Consider the following 16,917-nt stretch of genomic DNA (forward strand, 5'->3'; position numbering starts at 1 on the left):
AGTTCAAATACATTTTGTCAGGTTCTTCATCCACCACTCTACTGATATGATTAGTGAAACGCTATTTTCCTTTGCTGAAACTTCTTCGCTGGTTAGACCTTTTCATATCATGAGCTTCCAAGTGTTTTTGTTTTTTTTAATAGTTTTTTAATTATCATTTGAACTGAACTGCCAGATAAAGATGTAAGGCTTAAAGGCTTTTAATTCCCCAGGATCACCCCTAGAAACTTTTTAAAAATATAGTTACAACATTTGCTACCCTTCAATCCTATGGAACAGCAGCTGGTTTCAATGAAACGTTGCATATTTTGTTAGCAGTTCAGTTACTTCATACCTAAGCTCCTTAAGAACTCTTCAATGGACCATCTCAGCCTGGTGATTTATTGCATTTTTATTTATCAATTTGCTTCTGCACGTCCTCTTCTGACACCTCAATCTCAGAGTATCTCATCATTATCATCAGAAAAGCATTGGTCCAAGGGTAAGAAATTCCAGGACATATATATATATATAAAACACACACACACACACACTTCCTGTTTCGGTGCTGGCTTAGCACCTGTATGATGTGCGAACAGAAGAGGGGTGCCTCACAGTCTTTGAACAGTTCCAGAATTTTTCATCTTTGCTCATTTCATAGTGCCCAACTAGTAGGTGCCTGACTCCTCCTCCTGGTGTGCTAAGAATAAAGCTACTTGGCGGTGCCACCAGTGAGACAAGGGGTTAACCGCACCAAGGCAGTGACCACCACACTTGGCCTCTCAAATAATTCAAACTCACATAAGCAAACAAATTAAAAATAACTATAAACTTTATCTAAGAATTTGAATAAAGAGAAATACACAATCAGTAAAAATATTTAATGATTAAAATGATTAGAGATATTTATAATGTTTTTTAATTACTATAGGCTATGCTGTCAAGCACACTAGGTCACATGACCACACACACACTAATATTCCTAACCAAAAGTGATTCTCCCCTCAGTTTTGTCCATCTCTCCTGTCTCAGGTAACCAGACGGTGCATATGGAGTTGTGTTAGGCCCATAAGGAAATGCTGTTAGAAACACACTTGAGAATCAGAAATGTAGGGCTGGAAGGGACCTCGAGAAGTCATCAACTCCAGAGCCCTGTGATGTGGTAGAACCAAGTAAACCTAGACCATCCTTGACAGATGTTTGTCCAACTTGTTTTTAAAAGCTTCCAATGATGGGACTCCATGACCTCCCTTGGAAACCTATTCTAGGGCTTAATGATCCTTATAGTTAGAAAGTTTTTCCGAATATCTACCCTAAAGCTCCCTTGCTGCAGATTAAGCCCATTACTTTTTGTCCTACCTTTAGAGGACATGGAGAACAACTCATCACAGTCCTCTTTATAACAGCCCTTAACAGATTGGACTTATCTGGTCCACCCTCAATCTTCTTTTGTCAAGACTAAACCCACACAGTTTTGTTAACCATTACTCATAGGTCAGGTTTTCTAAACCTTTTATCATTTTTGTTGCTCTCCTCTGGACTCTTTCCAATTTGTCCACATCTTTCCTAATTTCCCTATTACTTATTGCCTGCTGTAATTTATACTGTTTATTGGCTTCACTAGCACCACATCTCCAAAATTTGAAGGATTTCAGTTTGGCTATAAAAAAAAAAAAAAAAAAAAAAAAATCTGTTGAACCTAATCTTGTGGTACTTATTCCAAACATTACAGTATCACTCCTGTAAAATGCCATATTTTGGACTATTACTGAAGAATACAATAACACTTTTTATATGGTAACTAAGATGAATCCAATTATTTAACTAGCTGGAGTTTTCCCTTTACGAAACCACAGATCCACTCTGGTCTTTGACCTTCTCTTGTGTTCTTCTAAAGAAGCTCATTTTTTCAGGGGATTGGGAAAAGAAGAGACTAATGCTGAAGATAGACGTGGTTTCAATTCAATTTAATGAAAACCACGTGGGTCACTTTGAGCATCACTCTGCTCATCCGATGGACCATTTATTCTAATTGTAACAGGGGAAGAGTAGCAGAATAAATCCATGATTTATCATAGTACTACAATTTGTCTCCATTATCCTCCTGTTTCTGAAGCTCACAACTTTGGGTTATCGTGGATTCTTATGTCCTTCTCTCCTCACATACAGGCTCTCTCCAAATCTTGTCATTTCACTCTAAAACATTTCTTAAAATCTGTTCTTTCCTTCATAGTCCCATATCATAACTCTCATATTTGAGCTACTACAACCTTCCCTATCATCACTCCATCTGTTAATCCTTCCTGATATATACTTCTCTACTCTTCAGTCTAAAATCCAGAAGCGAAAATAATCTCCTTCCAGATGCTCTGACCAAGTCACCACCTTCCGAACCCAAAGACCTTCAGTGTCTCCCTATCATTGAATCGTAGAACGGGAAGGGACCTCGAGAGGTCATCTAGTCCAATCCCCTGCACTCATGGCAAGTCTAAGTATTATCTAGACCATCCCTGACAGGTGTTTGTCCAACCTGCTCTTAAAAATCTCCAATGGCGGAGATTCCACAACTTTCCTAGTCAATTTATTCCAACGCTTAACCACCCTGACAGGAAACTTTTCCTAATGTCCAACCTAAACCGCCCTTGCTGCAATTTAAGCCCATTGGTTCTTGCCCTAGCCTCAGAGGTTAAGAACAACAATTTTTCTCCCTCCTCCTTGAAAACTTATGTCCCCTCTCAGTCTTCTCTTCTCCAGACTAAACAAACCCAGTTTTTTCAAACTTCCCTTATAGGTCATATTTTCTAGATCTTTAATAATTTTTGTTGCCCTTCTCTGGACTTTCTCCAATTCGTCCACATCTTTCCTGAAATGTGGTGCCCAGAACTTAACAGAATACTCCAGTTGAGGCCTAATCAGCACAGAGTAGAGCAGAATTACTTCTTGTGTCTTGCTTACAACACTCCTGCTAATACATCCCAGAATGATGTTTGCTTTTTTTGCAACAGTGTGACACTGTTGACTCATATTTAGCATCTTATCCAGTATGACCCCCATATGAGCTGTATTAGCTCATACAGCCTGCAGTTATGCCAAGTCACAGAAGTTACCACACAAAACTGCATCATACGTGAATAATGTTCGCCATTCTGGCCTCAAAGTGCATTTCTCTTTTATAATAAGACACCCTTTATATGAAACACACGCACTACATTAAATAAGTACACAAGCAGATGTGTAGTTTCATCTGTCATCACTTCTTCCTCTGGCTTTAATCAATCATGATGATCTTCTCTTACAAACTCTTACCTGGCTGTGGTGGATGAGGGGGGGGCATCTGGTGGTGCATCATAGGGTATGGAGGGGGCTGCTGATGAGGCAGCATGCCTGGATGACCCGGTGCCCCAAGTGGGTTCATGCCAGGCCCACTGGAATGCTGGTGCGATTGTTGTGTGTTCTGACTATGCTGCTGCTCCATTTGCTGGCGGGCCCTTAATTCTGCATATTTCAACTGCTCCATGTGGAAGTTCTGTCGTTCCGTCAGCAACTGCTGCCTCTGCTGTTCTAACTGCAGTCAAGAGAAAAAACATTCAATTTAGAAATATGAAAAGATGTAAGAAGTGCTCCCCACAATGATAGACATTCTTATTACCAATTGGCAACTTACCTGCTCAGCTCACCACTATTTTGCAGTCAGGATGACAATACGTGCCATTAAAAAGGGATATTGTCCGTTACCACCCACAGCAGTTAGTTAACTCTACCATGGTGTTTCCATTCCAGGGAACACCATGGCACTACAACTACAATTTAACCCAAGATAGACTGTAAATGTTCACCTCCTCTCAATTCTGCGCGCCATCACTCTCTCCTCTGATCCAGTTTCCTCTCCATGTTGCACTGTGGGAAAGACAATCCCTAAGAAGGAACTGGATACAACCAGAGGAGTTTTCTGTGGAAAGACTTCACCACCGAATTCTGCCCCAACAACATGTGCTCACAAAATTCATACGGGGTCCTAATTCTATGCCTAGATTTCCAGAGTGAAATCTATGCCTCAAGGCACCCCTTAACCATTGATTTGGATTGCTGAGGCTAATACGGTTTCATGTTTGGACCAACTGCCTTTTCCTTGAACTTTTTAAAAACACGTTGTTATTGTGCTTTCAGTACAAAGCTTTGTAACAAGTAACCTAGATGCTGAATAAATAAGCCATCTGCAGAAGATACTTCTTACTATGGGGCTGTTACTATGCTGATCTTCTCATTATGGTTAGAAAAGCTCATATGTAAATCTTAGCTAACTCTAAGCCCAGCAAAGTGTAACAGATAAGTGTGTCCTTGTACCTCTAAATGTTTTAATCTAGTTGAGGTATACAGCAACATAGCTTTCACCAGATCCATCCAAACCCCCTTCTGTTCCGTTAGTCATGAAAGAAAAGCAAAAATGTGGGGAAATGGGATTCTGGAAAGTAACCTATGAAGTTTACCAGCTTGACAACGTTATTTTAAAACACATCCACCCTGCTAGCCAGGAAGCTGACCAGAGACCAAATACCAGCCTCTGAGACACGCTGCTCATAAATTCCTTTCCCAGTTTCTTTGCAATCTCAACACAGCTGAGTTACGCTTTGTGAAGATGAACTGCCATGTCTAGATACAAACTAAACTCTTCTTTCCCTTCCCCAGGAAGAATGAAACAAAAGAGAGATGTTGTGATTTTTCAATAAAACCAAAAACATCCTCTCCACCCCAGAAGCTAAATGCCCGTTCAAATAGAAGAATAGAAGCATTTAAAGCTATAATACAAACTATGGGGTCTAAAGAACAGTTTGTCTGCATTCAGAGTCCTTTGCGCATTGCAAACATACTTTAAGATGTCTAGAAGAACTCCACTCCACAAAACATTATGCAGCAGACTGTTCACTACCAAAGTGTGAGTGAAAAACCATTCGGCCACAGAGCATTCACCAACAGAACCAGATGGCGACCAGAGCCAATGAATAATGCATAGCTCTTGTGGGGGGCTGTTTTCAACATGTAATGACCACAATGTGTTTATTCATGCTGCCATGATTTCTTTGTCCTTGACCAATTTGACACTTTACCAGGAGGAACCTGATACAATGAAAAGACAAAAACTCCAATGGTGTAATGGTTCATGTGTGAAAACAGAAACAATAGGTGGCAGGCAGTTCACAGCAAAATTGCTTTAAGGGCCCTGAGAGCAAGGCTTAATAAAAAGAGATACCACTGCAGCCTACTTTTATATTCTAACGCATTCCTAATTCTCCATCTGCAGGCCACCTTCTCTTGTTGAAATACATGTAAAGAGGGCAATCCAGTAGAATGTTATTACAAACTTCCTCACAATGCAAACAAACGTCTAGCAATATGCATCAGATCTAAATGCTTTTGAAAGCTTTTCTTCAACACATTTTCCCCACTGGGATGGCAAAAAGGATAGGGGGACAAGAACAGACAGTCCCACAAAAGATACTCATGAAAGTTGAAGGCTCATGTGAAACATACATGAGCTGTGATGCAAGTCAGGCCTAAAATTGATTCACAGCCCAACATAGCAGGTTCCACATGCTAGGTCGGAAACTGCTGAGCCACACTCCATGAGAAGTGCAAAAAAACAGATTTAAAAAGACACGTAACATATTGTTATGTCCATAGAATTAGGCTTCAAGAGGGTCTGTCATCAATACACATAGGTTTTCCATCGAGGCAGATCAGTACATCAGTACACATGCATTTAACTTTCAGTTCTCAGAGCCAGGTGATAACCTGACAATGACAAATCATACAGGAGCTAAATTAGATGGTCTCAGCCTGGATCACAGTGCACATCTGTCCACATCACAAACCAGTGCATGAACAACTTGACTCATGGAGGTGACAGGAAATGGAAAGAAATGCTATGTCCAGGAGTCACAAAAGGCTCTTCAGTACATTTGCTGTAAACATCTACAACAGGAAAAGGTTTAGGCACAATGTTTTCAAGCTGCCTCAAAATGATGCACAATTAGAAATGACTTATAAATATCTAACATGTGCACCCTACAGCAGCCATCACTGGTTCATCATTCTACCTCCCACACTGCCTTTCCATGACAGTAAAAAGAGTGCATTCATTCATGTGTTACCACAACTTCTGGCTCAACAATGCTGCTATCAATAGAATCTCCAGTTACACATAATCAGCGCTGACAGCACTGAAATAGCTTCAGATTACAAATAGAACAAAATGTGTTATGCATAAAACCTCCTCCCTCCTACCCCCCAGCCCCACTTGCAGATTTCTTTTAACAGTTACAAGCAGGTGACCTTTACTATAATAGAGGGCTGAGACAGCTCAAGTGGAGCTGTATGGACATGTGGGTATGGAATCTGCCACAATACCGAGGAACTTCTGTTTTGGTTAAATTTAATGACTCCACTAAATATCCACCGTGTCAGTGGAATAAAGCTGAATTTTGGCCACCAGGAGCCAGGGGGGAACTCATACATAGAATATTAAAAAAGAAAATGTCAGGCTGCCTCCAAAAGAAGAAAAAAGAAAGAAAGGCTGTCACTGAAATGGAGTTTTTCCCCTAAAGATAAGAAAATCTACAGAGAACCTTTTCAACTTAGTTACGGCCATTTCTTTAGTTGCCAATCAGTGTCAGAGGCAGACATGCACAGGGAAACAGCTGAGGATACGAGGCAAAGAAGAACCTCTTGTTGACATACTCTTCTGATAAAAGACCACAGTTTGTCAAACTCTATCAGTCTGACTAATGCTAAGATGCGGATGTAAATTCCATTAAATTCACATGTGAGGACTGCCAGAATGTCACAGGAATTGCATCCATATCTTTCTCCCCTGCACACCCCCACCCCGGCAGTCCACTCCAAGAGTGTCCAATAAGGTCTCCAGCTGTCACATATATCTGGGCAGGGACCACTGCCTTCTGACTGAAGATTTTAAGGCTGCTCAGCTCCCTGCCTTACACTGATATCCTCAGCAAACCAGTCTGCCTAAAGGCCAGCTCCTGTGCGATGCTTTCCAAGGACCATGAACAGGGTGTTGCCAGCAGTTACAAGTTACCATGCCGCTCTGTCTATGCAAGCACATTTATTCTTTCTCCAAATCTTCTGCAAAGGTTGGGGCCCCACCTTGGACAGAAAGTCCTGACAGTTTGCTGGATCAGAAAGAAAGCCCTGAAAGCTTTTATTTATATTTATATTTATATATATTTTTAACCAAAAGGCCTGTCTTTGTTTCCTAGTTTCTGGAAAATCCAGCTTGAATGAGGGAGTCTGTGCAAACCACTGCACGGTATGTACCTCTCTAGAGTTATTTAGTTTCAGTGATTCACCTTAATCACATCCCACTGGTTTTAGTTCCTGTAGCAGCTGTGGTAACCCTCCCCCATGGAGTAGAACACAATCATACAGAAACCATTTGTAGATTTAATACAATACAGTCCCCCAAAATATTGCCTACTTTTGCAATATCTGTCACATAGGCGGATATGGAAAACCCAGGAATTACAGGTAAATATCCCATAACCTCATCTACTTCTACCATCACGCTGCCCACAAAGAGACGAAACAAACTACTCCACCAGGATATGCAAAAAACGTGATGAAAAATTTAACTTTGAGCTCACCGCTGAAGTAGTCAAAAGGATACCATGTCTCATTCAAAAAAACAGCTGATCAACATATCAGAGGCTGATTTAGTGAATGCTGCATATCCTGCAAAGTCACTATCTCTTCCCCTGGTATTTCTTATTCTAATTGTGCACAGCAAAGAAATTACTGAGTGTTAAAACAAGGGACTCAAGAAGCCACCACAAAATCACTAATTTATTACTATTAATTTGTATTAGGACTGCCATGTTTCAAATGATCAGAAATTAAACTAAACCCGTGTCCTAGCCCCTACTATTATGCCAAGTGTCTTCCCAAGACAGAATGCTGATTCTTTGATCAGTAATCACCTTATCCTGCTGCTCATCTCCTCTTCTTTTCCCTCCATTGTCTCTACTCATTGCCTTCCATGCCAATCTGAGCATGTTCCCAGAGCACTGTCTTCCTGGCCCCCTTCTCCTCTTTCCCATTTTCTTAGCTTTCTTTTTCTGTCCCTTTTGACCTGCCATTTTCCTATTATTTCTCATCATTCCCCTCTGTGCCTATGACTGCATCCTCCTCTTTGCTCTCCCCTCTCTTAGAGCTGCCCATTCTTTCTCCAGCTCAGAGATCTGTTACCTACTCAGGGAGTTCCTCCGCAGTGTAAAGTGCACTGTGCAGATCAAGGAGCTGAATGCTGCCCACAGGAGTGCACTCACTCTGCTACTCAGGTTGAGTAGAATACTGACTAAAAGCACAGAGCAAGTGAGAATCTCAGGGGAGCTGGAAGAGCAACTCCCACAAAGGAATTGGAGAAGCAGACTGAAAGACCAAACTAGGTGTTTGATCTAAAACCAAGGTAAAACAGGAAAGGCAGAGGGTTGGTGTCCTAGAGACTATACCCCAGTGATGTATGAAAAGCATCTCCCCACCCCATTCCCTGTGGAGTAAAGAATAGCCATCATTGAATTACAAAATTGCTCCTCTCCCCCTACTCATCAGATGTAACCTCTGCACAGGCTCTGTAAATCTTCATCCCAAAATGAATACAGGGTGGGGGCAAGAGGCAAATTAGGGGCCAATGCATAATAGATAGTCCTAACTCACTCTTTTACACTACAGAAGAGATCCTGGGTAGACACATCAGAGAGGTGAATTAAACAGCTTAATGTGAGTAACTCTGAGGGTATGTCTATACTGCAGTTAGACAGCAGTGGCTGGCCAGTGCCAGCTGATTCTGTTGACGCTAAGGGGCTGTTTAATTGCAGTTTAGACATTTGGGCGGTCTCCAAGCTCTGGGACCTTTCAACCTGATAGGGTCCTAGAGCCCGGGCTCCAGCCCAAGCACAAACATCCACACCAAAGTTAAAAAGCCCCTTAGCCTGAGCCTGAGTCAGCTGGGATGGGCCAGTCGTGGGTTTTTAATTGCAGTGTAGATATACCCTAGGTGAGCTAACGAGAGCTGTATATCTAAAGTGTTAGGAACAGATGAAATTGCTAATACACCAGCTATTCTGACATGCAGAGACCTCTCTAGCCATTGGCTTGCTCTAGGATATCATAGAGAATTAGTCTCCTGCACTTACTGCCTCTTTCTCTCTGTCCATGATTGTTTCCAGCTCTTCAAAATGACGAAGTTTGATCTCCAGTTTCTTCATTTGTGTTTCCACCAAGAGGGCTACCAAGGACTTGATCTTTCGCTCTTCCACTGCTGCTAGGTGCTGAGGATAAAAAGCACACAAGTTAGAGCCCTCCCGCACACACCACCTTTACAAAATAGATCGTTCAGTGCTTTAAGGGATTGAATAACCAAGTATGAATTGTGTCCTAGATTTTCCATTTGTTCACTTTAACCAAATATTTATTTTCTTTTCATTTTCAATCCTTTATCTTCACAATGATAATCCTCCTAGTATTTCTGAAGTCTTTAATCAAAGTAGATAGATGTTAAGCTTATATATAAATGAATACTGTACAAGCTCACTCCCCCTAGACCAGGGGTCGGCAACCTTTGAGAAGTGGTGTGCCAAGTCTTCATTAATTTAAGGTTTTGCGTGCCAGTAATACATTTTACATTTACAGGGGCCGGCGGATGGAACCCCAGACTGGCAGCGGGCTGAGTGGGGCTGGCGGCCAAGACCCCGTCTGGCAGGGGCCAGTGGACAGGACCCCAGACTGGCAGCGCAGGTGGCAGACGGAACCCCAGACTGGCAGCGGGCTGAGTGGCTCAGACCGCTGCTGGTCTGGGCTTCCATCTGCCAGCCGGGTTCCCAGCCGCCGGCCCTGCTCAGCCCACTGCCGTCCATCCAGGCCAGAGCTGGCTGAGCGGGGCCGGTGGCCAGGACCCCGTCTGGCAGCAGAGTGTCGCTAAAAATCAGCTTGCGTGCCGCAGGTTGCCGACCCCTGCCCTAGACAATTTGATTTTGCCTTAAAATCGTCTGAATTTGTGAGCAACTGGAGTAGAGGTTTTAAAATGGAAGAGTGAGGGGCTAACAAGGGATCAAAGGGCAAAAGATTTATGGTGGCTCAGTTACGTGTGATCTAAAAAGTCTTTACTATTGTGGTGAATGCGAGGCTACTACACAGAGACACACTCAGGAAGACTGAGGAAATGACAGATATACCTCTGCCATTCTAGAGATCTTTGCTCAAGTGAACTGGAGGTTATGTAACTAGTTAAAAATGGATCCCATTACAACATTCAACAGCAAACAAGTAAAATTACAATTTTGCCCATTGTAGCAGTTCCATTTCAACCAGGGAGAGAGTCTACACAGCCTTAAGTAGCTACGCCTCACTGTCAGTGTATAAAGTTTGTTGAAAGGTTATATAAAAGAAACCCCAGTTTTCCTTTACAACCAGCTTACAGCATTGCTCTTTTATGAAAAACTGAATCTACATTCGAAATTTAAGAGTGCAAAAACAGATTACAGACAAAACCAACAGGCCTCAAATATCTCCCTCAAGCTTTACCTTTACTATTGTGGTTAATCAGATGTACGTCTAAGGATGATTAATTATTTAAATACATGACATCTAAATGAGACAGCCCTCAAGCACTGCTTGAGTATTTCAAGTTTAAAATATAAAAAGACAGAAGCACTTTAATTGACCACACATACATGTTATTGTTACAACTCATTGCTCAACTACAAAAACTCCCCCCCCCCAAAAAATGGTTACCTATCTTTCGTAACTGTTGTTCTTTGAGACGTGTTGCTCATGTTCAGTCTATTCTAGGTGTGCACATGCCTACGTGCACAGTTGTCAGAGATTTTTGCCTTAGCGTGCACAGTTGTCAGTAGGGTTGGCTGTAGTGTCCCTTTCAGTGCCACACTCATGTGGGTGTATTAGGCGCTGCTGACCCTACACCCTTTTGGTTCCTTCTTGCTGGCAACTCCGACAGAGGGGTAGTAGGGCGGGTAATGGAATGGACATGAGCAATACATCTCAAAGAACAGTTACAAAGGTAGGTAACCATTTTTTCTTCTTCGTGCATTTGCTCACGCCAATTCCATTCTAGATGACTAACAAGCAATATCCTCGGAGGTGGACTTGGAGTTCAGTCTAGCGGCTTGCAGTACTGCTCTACTGAAGCCAGCATCGTCCCAGGCCTGCTGGATAAGTGCATTATGGGACGTGAACGTGTGGACGGATGACCATGTGGCCTCCCTACAGATGTCCTGGAGAGGTGCTTGGGCTAGGAAAGCTGCCGAAGAGGCTTGCACCCTGATCGAGTGGGCGGTTACAACCGCTGGTGGTGGCATCTTCGCCTGATCATAGCAGTAGCAAATGCAGGAAGTAATCCAAGAAGAAATTCTTTGAGGGGACACTGGACGACCTTTCATCCTGTTGGCCACCGCGATGAACAATTGCGTCGACTTGCGGAATGGCTTGGTCCTTTCAATGTAGAAGGCCAGCGCCCTCCTGACATCTAGGGAAATCAATCTATGCTTCTCCTCCTTCTCCTTATGCAGCTTTGGAAAAAAGACAGATAAGTAAATGTCCTGGCCTATATGAAACTGCGAGACCATCTTGGGCAGGAAAGCTGGGTGCGGCCACAGCAGGACCTTGTCTTTGTAGAAGTCCGTATAGGGTGGTTCTGAGGTAAGTGCCCTAATCTCAGAGACCCGGCGGGCGTATTTTATTACAACTAGGAATGCGACTTTCCAGGACAGAAGAAGGAGAGAGCAAGAAGTCAGAGGCTCGAAGGGGGACCCTGTGAGCAGCAACAGCACAAGATTCAGGTCCCATGGCAGAACAGGGTCCCTGACATGCGGGTTGAGGTGCTCAAGGTTCCCCTTCCTTCTCTGGGGACAGCTCCTTAGTTATTGGAGGCCGATGTGCTGCTCCCGCGTTGGATTTGGTACCATGTTCCAACTCTGGGTGCCAGGGGTGGTTTGTTTGAGGCGGCCAGGGAGGACTGGTGGGAATATGGGACCAGCATTATGGGCATGCCCCACAGGTTCCAGTACAGTCATTGAGGGGGCCTATGTCCCTGCTACCATGCGGTCGCTGCAGGTGCTGTGCTGGTTTCGCGGGTTGGCGGCGAATCCCCCTCCTTGGCGAGGGGCTGAACTCCTGGTCCTACTTAGACCATTGCCCTTCCGGTGACCAGGGCAGAGCTGTTGAGGCCTGAGTTTGCCGACTGACCCTGGTCGGTGACCAGCGAGGTGAGGAATGGTGCCTGCCCAACGAGTGGTACCGGGGAGATGGAGACCGGTGCCAGGACAGGGAGCGATTCCCACCCCGGTGGAGACTGGCATCTGGGAGACTGTCTGGGTGAAGGTGACCTGCGCTGTGGTGATCTTTGGTGGGAAGCTGTCAATGTTCAACTAGACAATGGTTCGACATGAGCAAGAACTCAAAAAAGTCAGCCAGTCCAAATAACTTGCATCCAAGTGTTTTGAAAGAGCTGGACTAAGAGCTCTCTGAACCATTAATGTTGATTTTCAGTAAGTCTTGGAACACCAGGGAAGTTGCAGAGAACTGGAAGAAAATTAATGTTCAGCCAATATTTTAAAAGGGTGACTTGGGTAATCATAAGCCTGTCAACCTGACACTGATCCCAGGCAAAATAATGGAACAGCTGATATGGCATATGATTAATAAAGAAATTAGGATATTAATAATTAGTGGCAATCAATGTGGGTTTATAGAAAACAGATCCTGTCAAACTAACTTGATATATTTTTTGATGAGATTAAAAATTTGATTGATAAAGGCAATAGTGTCGATGCACTATATTTAGACTTCATTAAGGTATTTGACTTTGTACTGTATGACATTTTGATTACAAAAAGTGGAACAAAACAAAAATCAACATGCCACATATTAATTGGAGTAAAAACTAGCTGACTGATAGGTCTCAAACCGTAATTGTAAATGGGGAATGGTCATCAAACAGATGAGTTTCTAGTGGGGCCCTGCAGGGATCAATTATTGGCCCTACACTATTCAACCTTTTTATCAATGTCTGGAAGAAAATAAAATCACTGATAAAGTTTACAGATGACTCAAAGATTGGAGGAGTGCTAAATAAGGAAGAGGGCAGGTCACTGATACAGATCGAGTTGGATCACTTGGTAAGCTAGGCACAAGCCAACAATATGCTTGCCAATATGGCCAAAGGTAAAATCATACATTTAGGAACAAAGAATGTTGGCCATACTTAAAAGATGGGGGACTCTACCCTAGGAAAAACGAATTCTGAAAAAGACCTGGGCATCACGGTGGATCAGCTGAACATGAGCTCCCTATGCAATGCTGTGGCCAAATGGACTAATGAGATCGTTGGAAGTATAAACACGGAACTACTGAGTAAAAGCAGAGAGGCTATTTTACCTCTATATTTGGCACTGATGCGACTGCTATTGGAATAGTGTGTCCAGTTCTGGTGTCCACAATTCAAGAAGGATGCTGATAAACTGGAAAGGGTTCAGAGAAGAGCAAAAAGAATAACTAAAGAATTGGAAAATATGCCTCATAGTGACGACTCAAGCAGCTAAATCTATTTAATTTATCAAAATGACAACTAAAGGGTGACTTGATCACAGTTTATAAGTACCTACCTGGGGAACAAATATTTGATAATGGGCTCTTCAATCTAACAGACAAAGGTATAACATGATCCAATGACAGCTCAAGCAAGAAACTGAGATTAGCAATAAGGCACAAATTTTTTAACGGTGAGGGTAACTAACCACTGGAACAATTTAACATAAGAACGGCCATATTGGGTTAGATCAATGGTCCATTTCGCCAAAATCCTGTTTTCCAACCATGGCCATTGCCAGGGGCTTCAGAGGGAATCAACAGAACAGGCAATTATCGAGTGATCCATCCCCTGTCGTCCACTCCCCACTTATGGCAATCAGAGGCTAGGGACACCCAGAGCATGGGGTTGCATCCCTGACTATCTGGACTAATAGTTTTGGCCTTCACAACATCCCCTGACAATGAGTTCCACAGATTCACTCTGCACTGTGTGAAGCAGTACTTTCTTATGTTTGTTTTAAACCTGCTGCCTATTATTTTCATCAGGTGACCCATGGTTCTTGTTTAAGTGAAGGAATAAATAACACTTCCTTATTCATCTTCTCCACACCATTCATGAATTTATAGACCTCTACCATATCCCGCTTAGATGCCTTTTTCCAAGCTGAGAAGTCCCAGATTTTTAAATCTCTCCTTATATGGAAGCTGTTCCATACCCTTAATAATTTTTGTTGCCCTTCTCTGCACCTTTTCAATTCTAATTTTTTTTTTTTTTTTTTTGAGACGGGGTGACCAGAACTGCACTCGGTATTCAAGGAATGGGCGTACCATGGATTTATATAGTGGCATTATGATATTTTCTGTTTTACCATCTACCCCTTTCCTAATGGCTCCCAACATTGTCAGCTTGTTTTGACTGCCACCACACATTGAGCCCAATGACCCCAAGATCTTGTTCTTGAGTAGTAACAGCTAATTTAGACCCCATCATTTTGTATGTATAGCTGGGATTATGTTTTCCCATGTACATTACTTTGCATTTATCAACAATGAATTTCATCTGCCATTTTGTTGTCCAATCACCCCGTTTAATGAGATTTCTTTGTAACTCAGGTTTTGACTTAACTATCTTGAGTAATTGTGTGTCGTCTGCAAATTTTGCCACCTCACTGTTTACCTCTTTTTCCAGCTCATTTATGAATATATTGAACAACACTAGTCCCAGTACAGTTTCCTCTCTTGACTGTGAAAACTGAGCATTTATTGCTACCCTTTGCTTCCTGTCTTTTAACCAGTTACTGATCCATGAGAGGACCTTATCACAGGCTGTGTTGGATTCTCCATCATTGGAAAATTTTAAATCAAGACTGGATGTTTTTCTAAAAGCTCTGCTCTAATTCAAACAAGTTATTTCAGGGAAGTTCTACGGGCTGTGTTATGCAGGAGGTCAGACACAATGATCCCTTCTGTCTTGATAATTTATGAATCAGCAATCTTGTCATAGGCTGTTTTGACTGGGGGGAGGGATAGCTCAGTGGTTTGAGCATTGGCCTGCTAAACCCAGGGTTGTGAGTTCAATCCTTGAGGGGGCCATTTAGGGATCGGGGGCAAAAATCTGTCTGGGGATTGGTCCTGCTTTGAGCAGGGGGTTGGACTAGATGACCTCGTGAGATCCCTTCCAACCCTGAGATTCTATGAAGTACTCACAATAGTAACTTTTATTCTTTTGGGGGAGGGATAGCTCAGTGGTTTGAGCATTGGCCTGCTAGACCCAGGGTTGTGAGTTCAATCCTTGAGGGGGCCACTTAGGGATCTGGGGCAAAATCAGTACTTGGTCCTGCTAGTGAAGGCAGGGGGCTGGACTTGATGACCTTTCAAGGTCCCTTCCAGTTCTAGGAGATAAATTAAATTAATGGAGATACCCTGTTTTTAAATTTTTGATCAACCACGTCTAGATAAAGAGCACTATATCCATCTATAGCAGAAAGGGTGTCCAGTGGTGGGAAAAAATGAAAAAGGACCCACAGGTCCTGAAATGTATTTTCATGGTGAGGGAAAATTAATTCAGCAATTTGGGGTTGTGGGAAGGGAAGATATGCAGTGGGTGTATCACCAAAACCATTAAAAAACAAAACAAAACCCCAAAACAAAAACAAAAAACCTATTATTTACCACCTTGAGCCTTTCACCAAAGGTGTTAAAGCACTTTACAAACTGCGTGTGTATGGGGATTATTAGCTCCATTCTACATGTGAAAAACTATAGTGCAGAGGTGAAGTGACTTGCCCAAATTCAAAGTTATTAGCAGATCTGCAAAAAGAAACCATGTCTCCTGATGATCAGCTCCCAACTCACCACTATATTGTGCTGCCTTCAAAACACACCGACACATTCTTTTAATAACATTGTCCCGCAGCCACCAACCTCCCCCAGAAAAGCTAATTGCAAGATTTCTCCTGTGACACTTACAGTTCTATTTCTAATGCAAAGTTTGCAATACTATAATAGCTTTCCATATAATCTAGAGTTAATAGTCTGGGTTAATATTAAAGTTTAAATTATTCCATCTCAGACAGAGACATGGCTCACAAAAGGCCTTAATGCGGTCTGAATTTTTAGTGCAAACGCGAAGAGAAGTCCTTGTTGCACTCCAATTCTACACTGGAGTGTTAAGGTCCTGATTACAGGATATTATTTCCTCTAATATAAATTTTCTCTGTGTGTCTTTGTCAAAATCAAAAGGACTGCATTATCCAAGCCCTTTCTTCCTCTTACATCCACCACCAACGGAAGAAAATGGGGACATGAGCTTGATTGGGAGCAGGAAGCCTCTCAAAATAAGAGATTAAATTTCACTCGTATTTACATTTTTATTGCTTGCCTGAAAATGCCCATCAATCCATGGTGTGAAGAAGAGAAGTAACTCTTAATACAAGTGCATGGTGCTCTGGCTATAAGGGGTTTTGCTATTTACAGAAGACCTCATTTCTACTCTTCAGACCTAGATGCAGACATGCAAAATTACCTACAATGAAGCCAGATGGTCTGCAGCACCAGCGCCTTTTTGGGAAATAGTCCCATATTATAGCACTAGAATTTGGTTTTAAATAAGGCCTTTCATGCTCTGACTGCTTTGTAAAGTGCTTCGGGACATCTAGCCCCTCGTACTGCACTGACTGTATATGTAAACTAGGTTGCTGTTTAGAACCTTTGATATTAAAATCTTTTTTGAAAGGAAACGTTCACTAGAGTTATCACCAAATGTCATGAGATCATGAAGCAAGGACCCCAGTTTATCGGGAGAACTTCCAATAGTGTAAC

The 16,917-nt window shown here is 42.5% G+C and overlaps 1 protein-coding gene across 1 annotated transcript in view; it reads right to left on the reverse strand.

The window, feature by feature from the left end:
• SMARCC1 (SWI/SNF related, matrix associated, actin dependent regulator of chromatin subfamily c member 1) overlaps positions 1-16,917 on the reverse strand; it is a 163,794-nt gene that overhangs the window by 21,605 nt on the left and 125,272 nt on the right. Inside the window, exons 25-26 of the mRNA XM_065398174.1 lie at positions 9,186-9,320; positions 3,286-3,544 (exon numbers count right to left, since the gene is read on the reverse strand). Coding sequence (XP_065254246.1) covers positions 3,286-3,544; positions 9,186-9,320 — 394 coding nt within the window. The remainder of the gene's footprint in view (positions 1-3,285; positions 3,545-9,185; positions 9,321-16,917) is intronic.

The sequence above is a fragment of the Emys orbicularis genome, chromosome 2, assembly GCF_028017835.1.
Source record: "Emys orbicularis isolate rEmyOrb1 chromosome 2, rEmyOrb1.hap1, whole genome shotgun sequence".
Classification (NCBI taxonomy): domain Eukaryota; kingdom Metazoa; phylum Chordata; order Testudines; family Emydidae; genus Emys; species Emys orbicularis.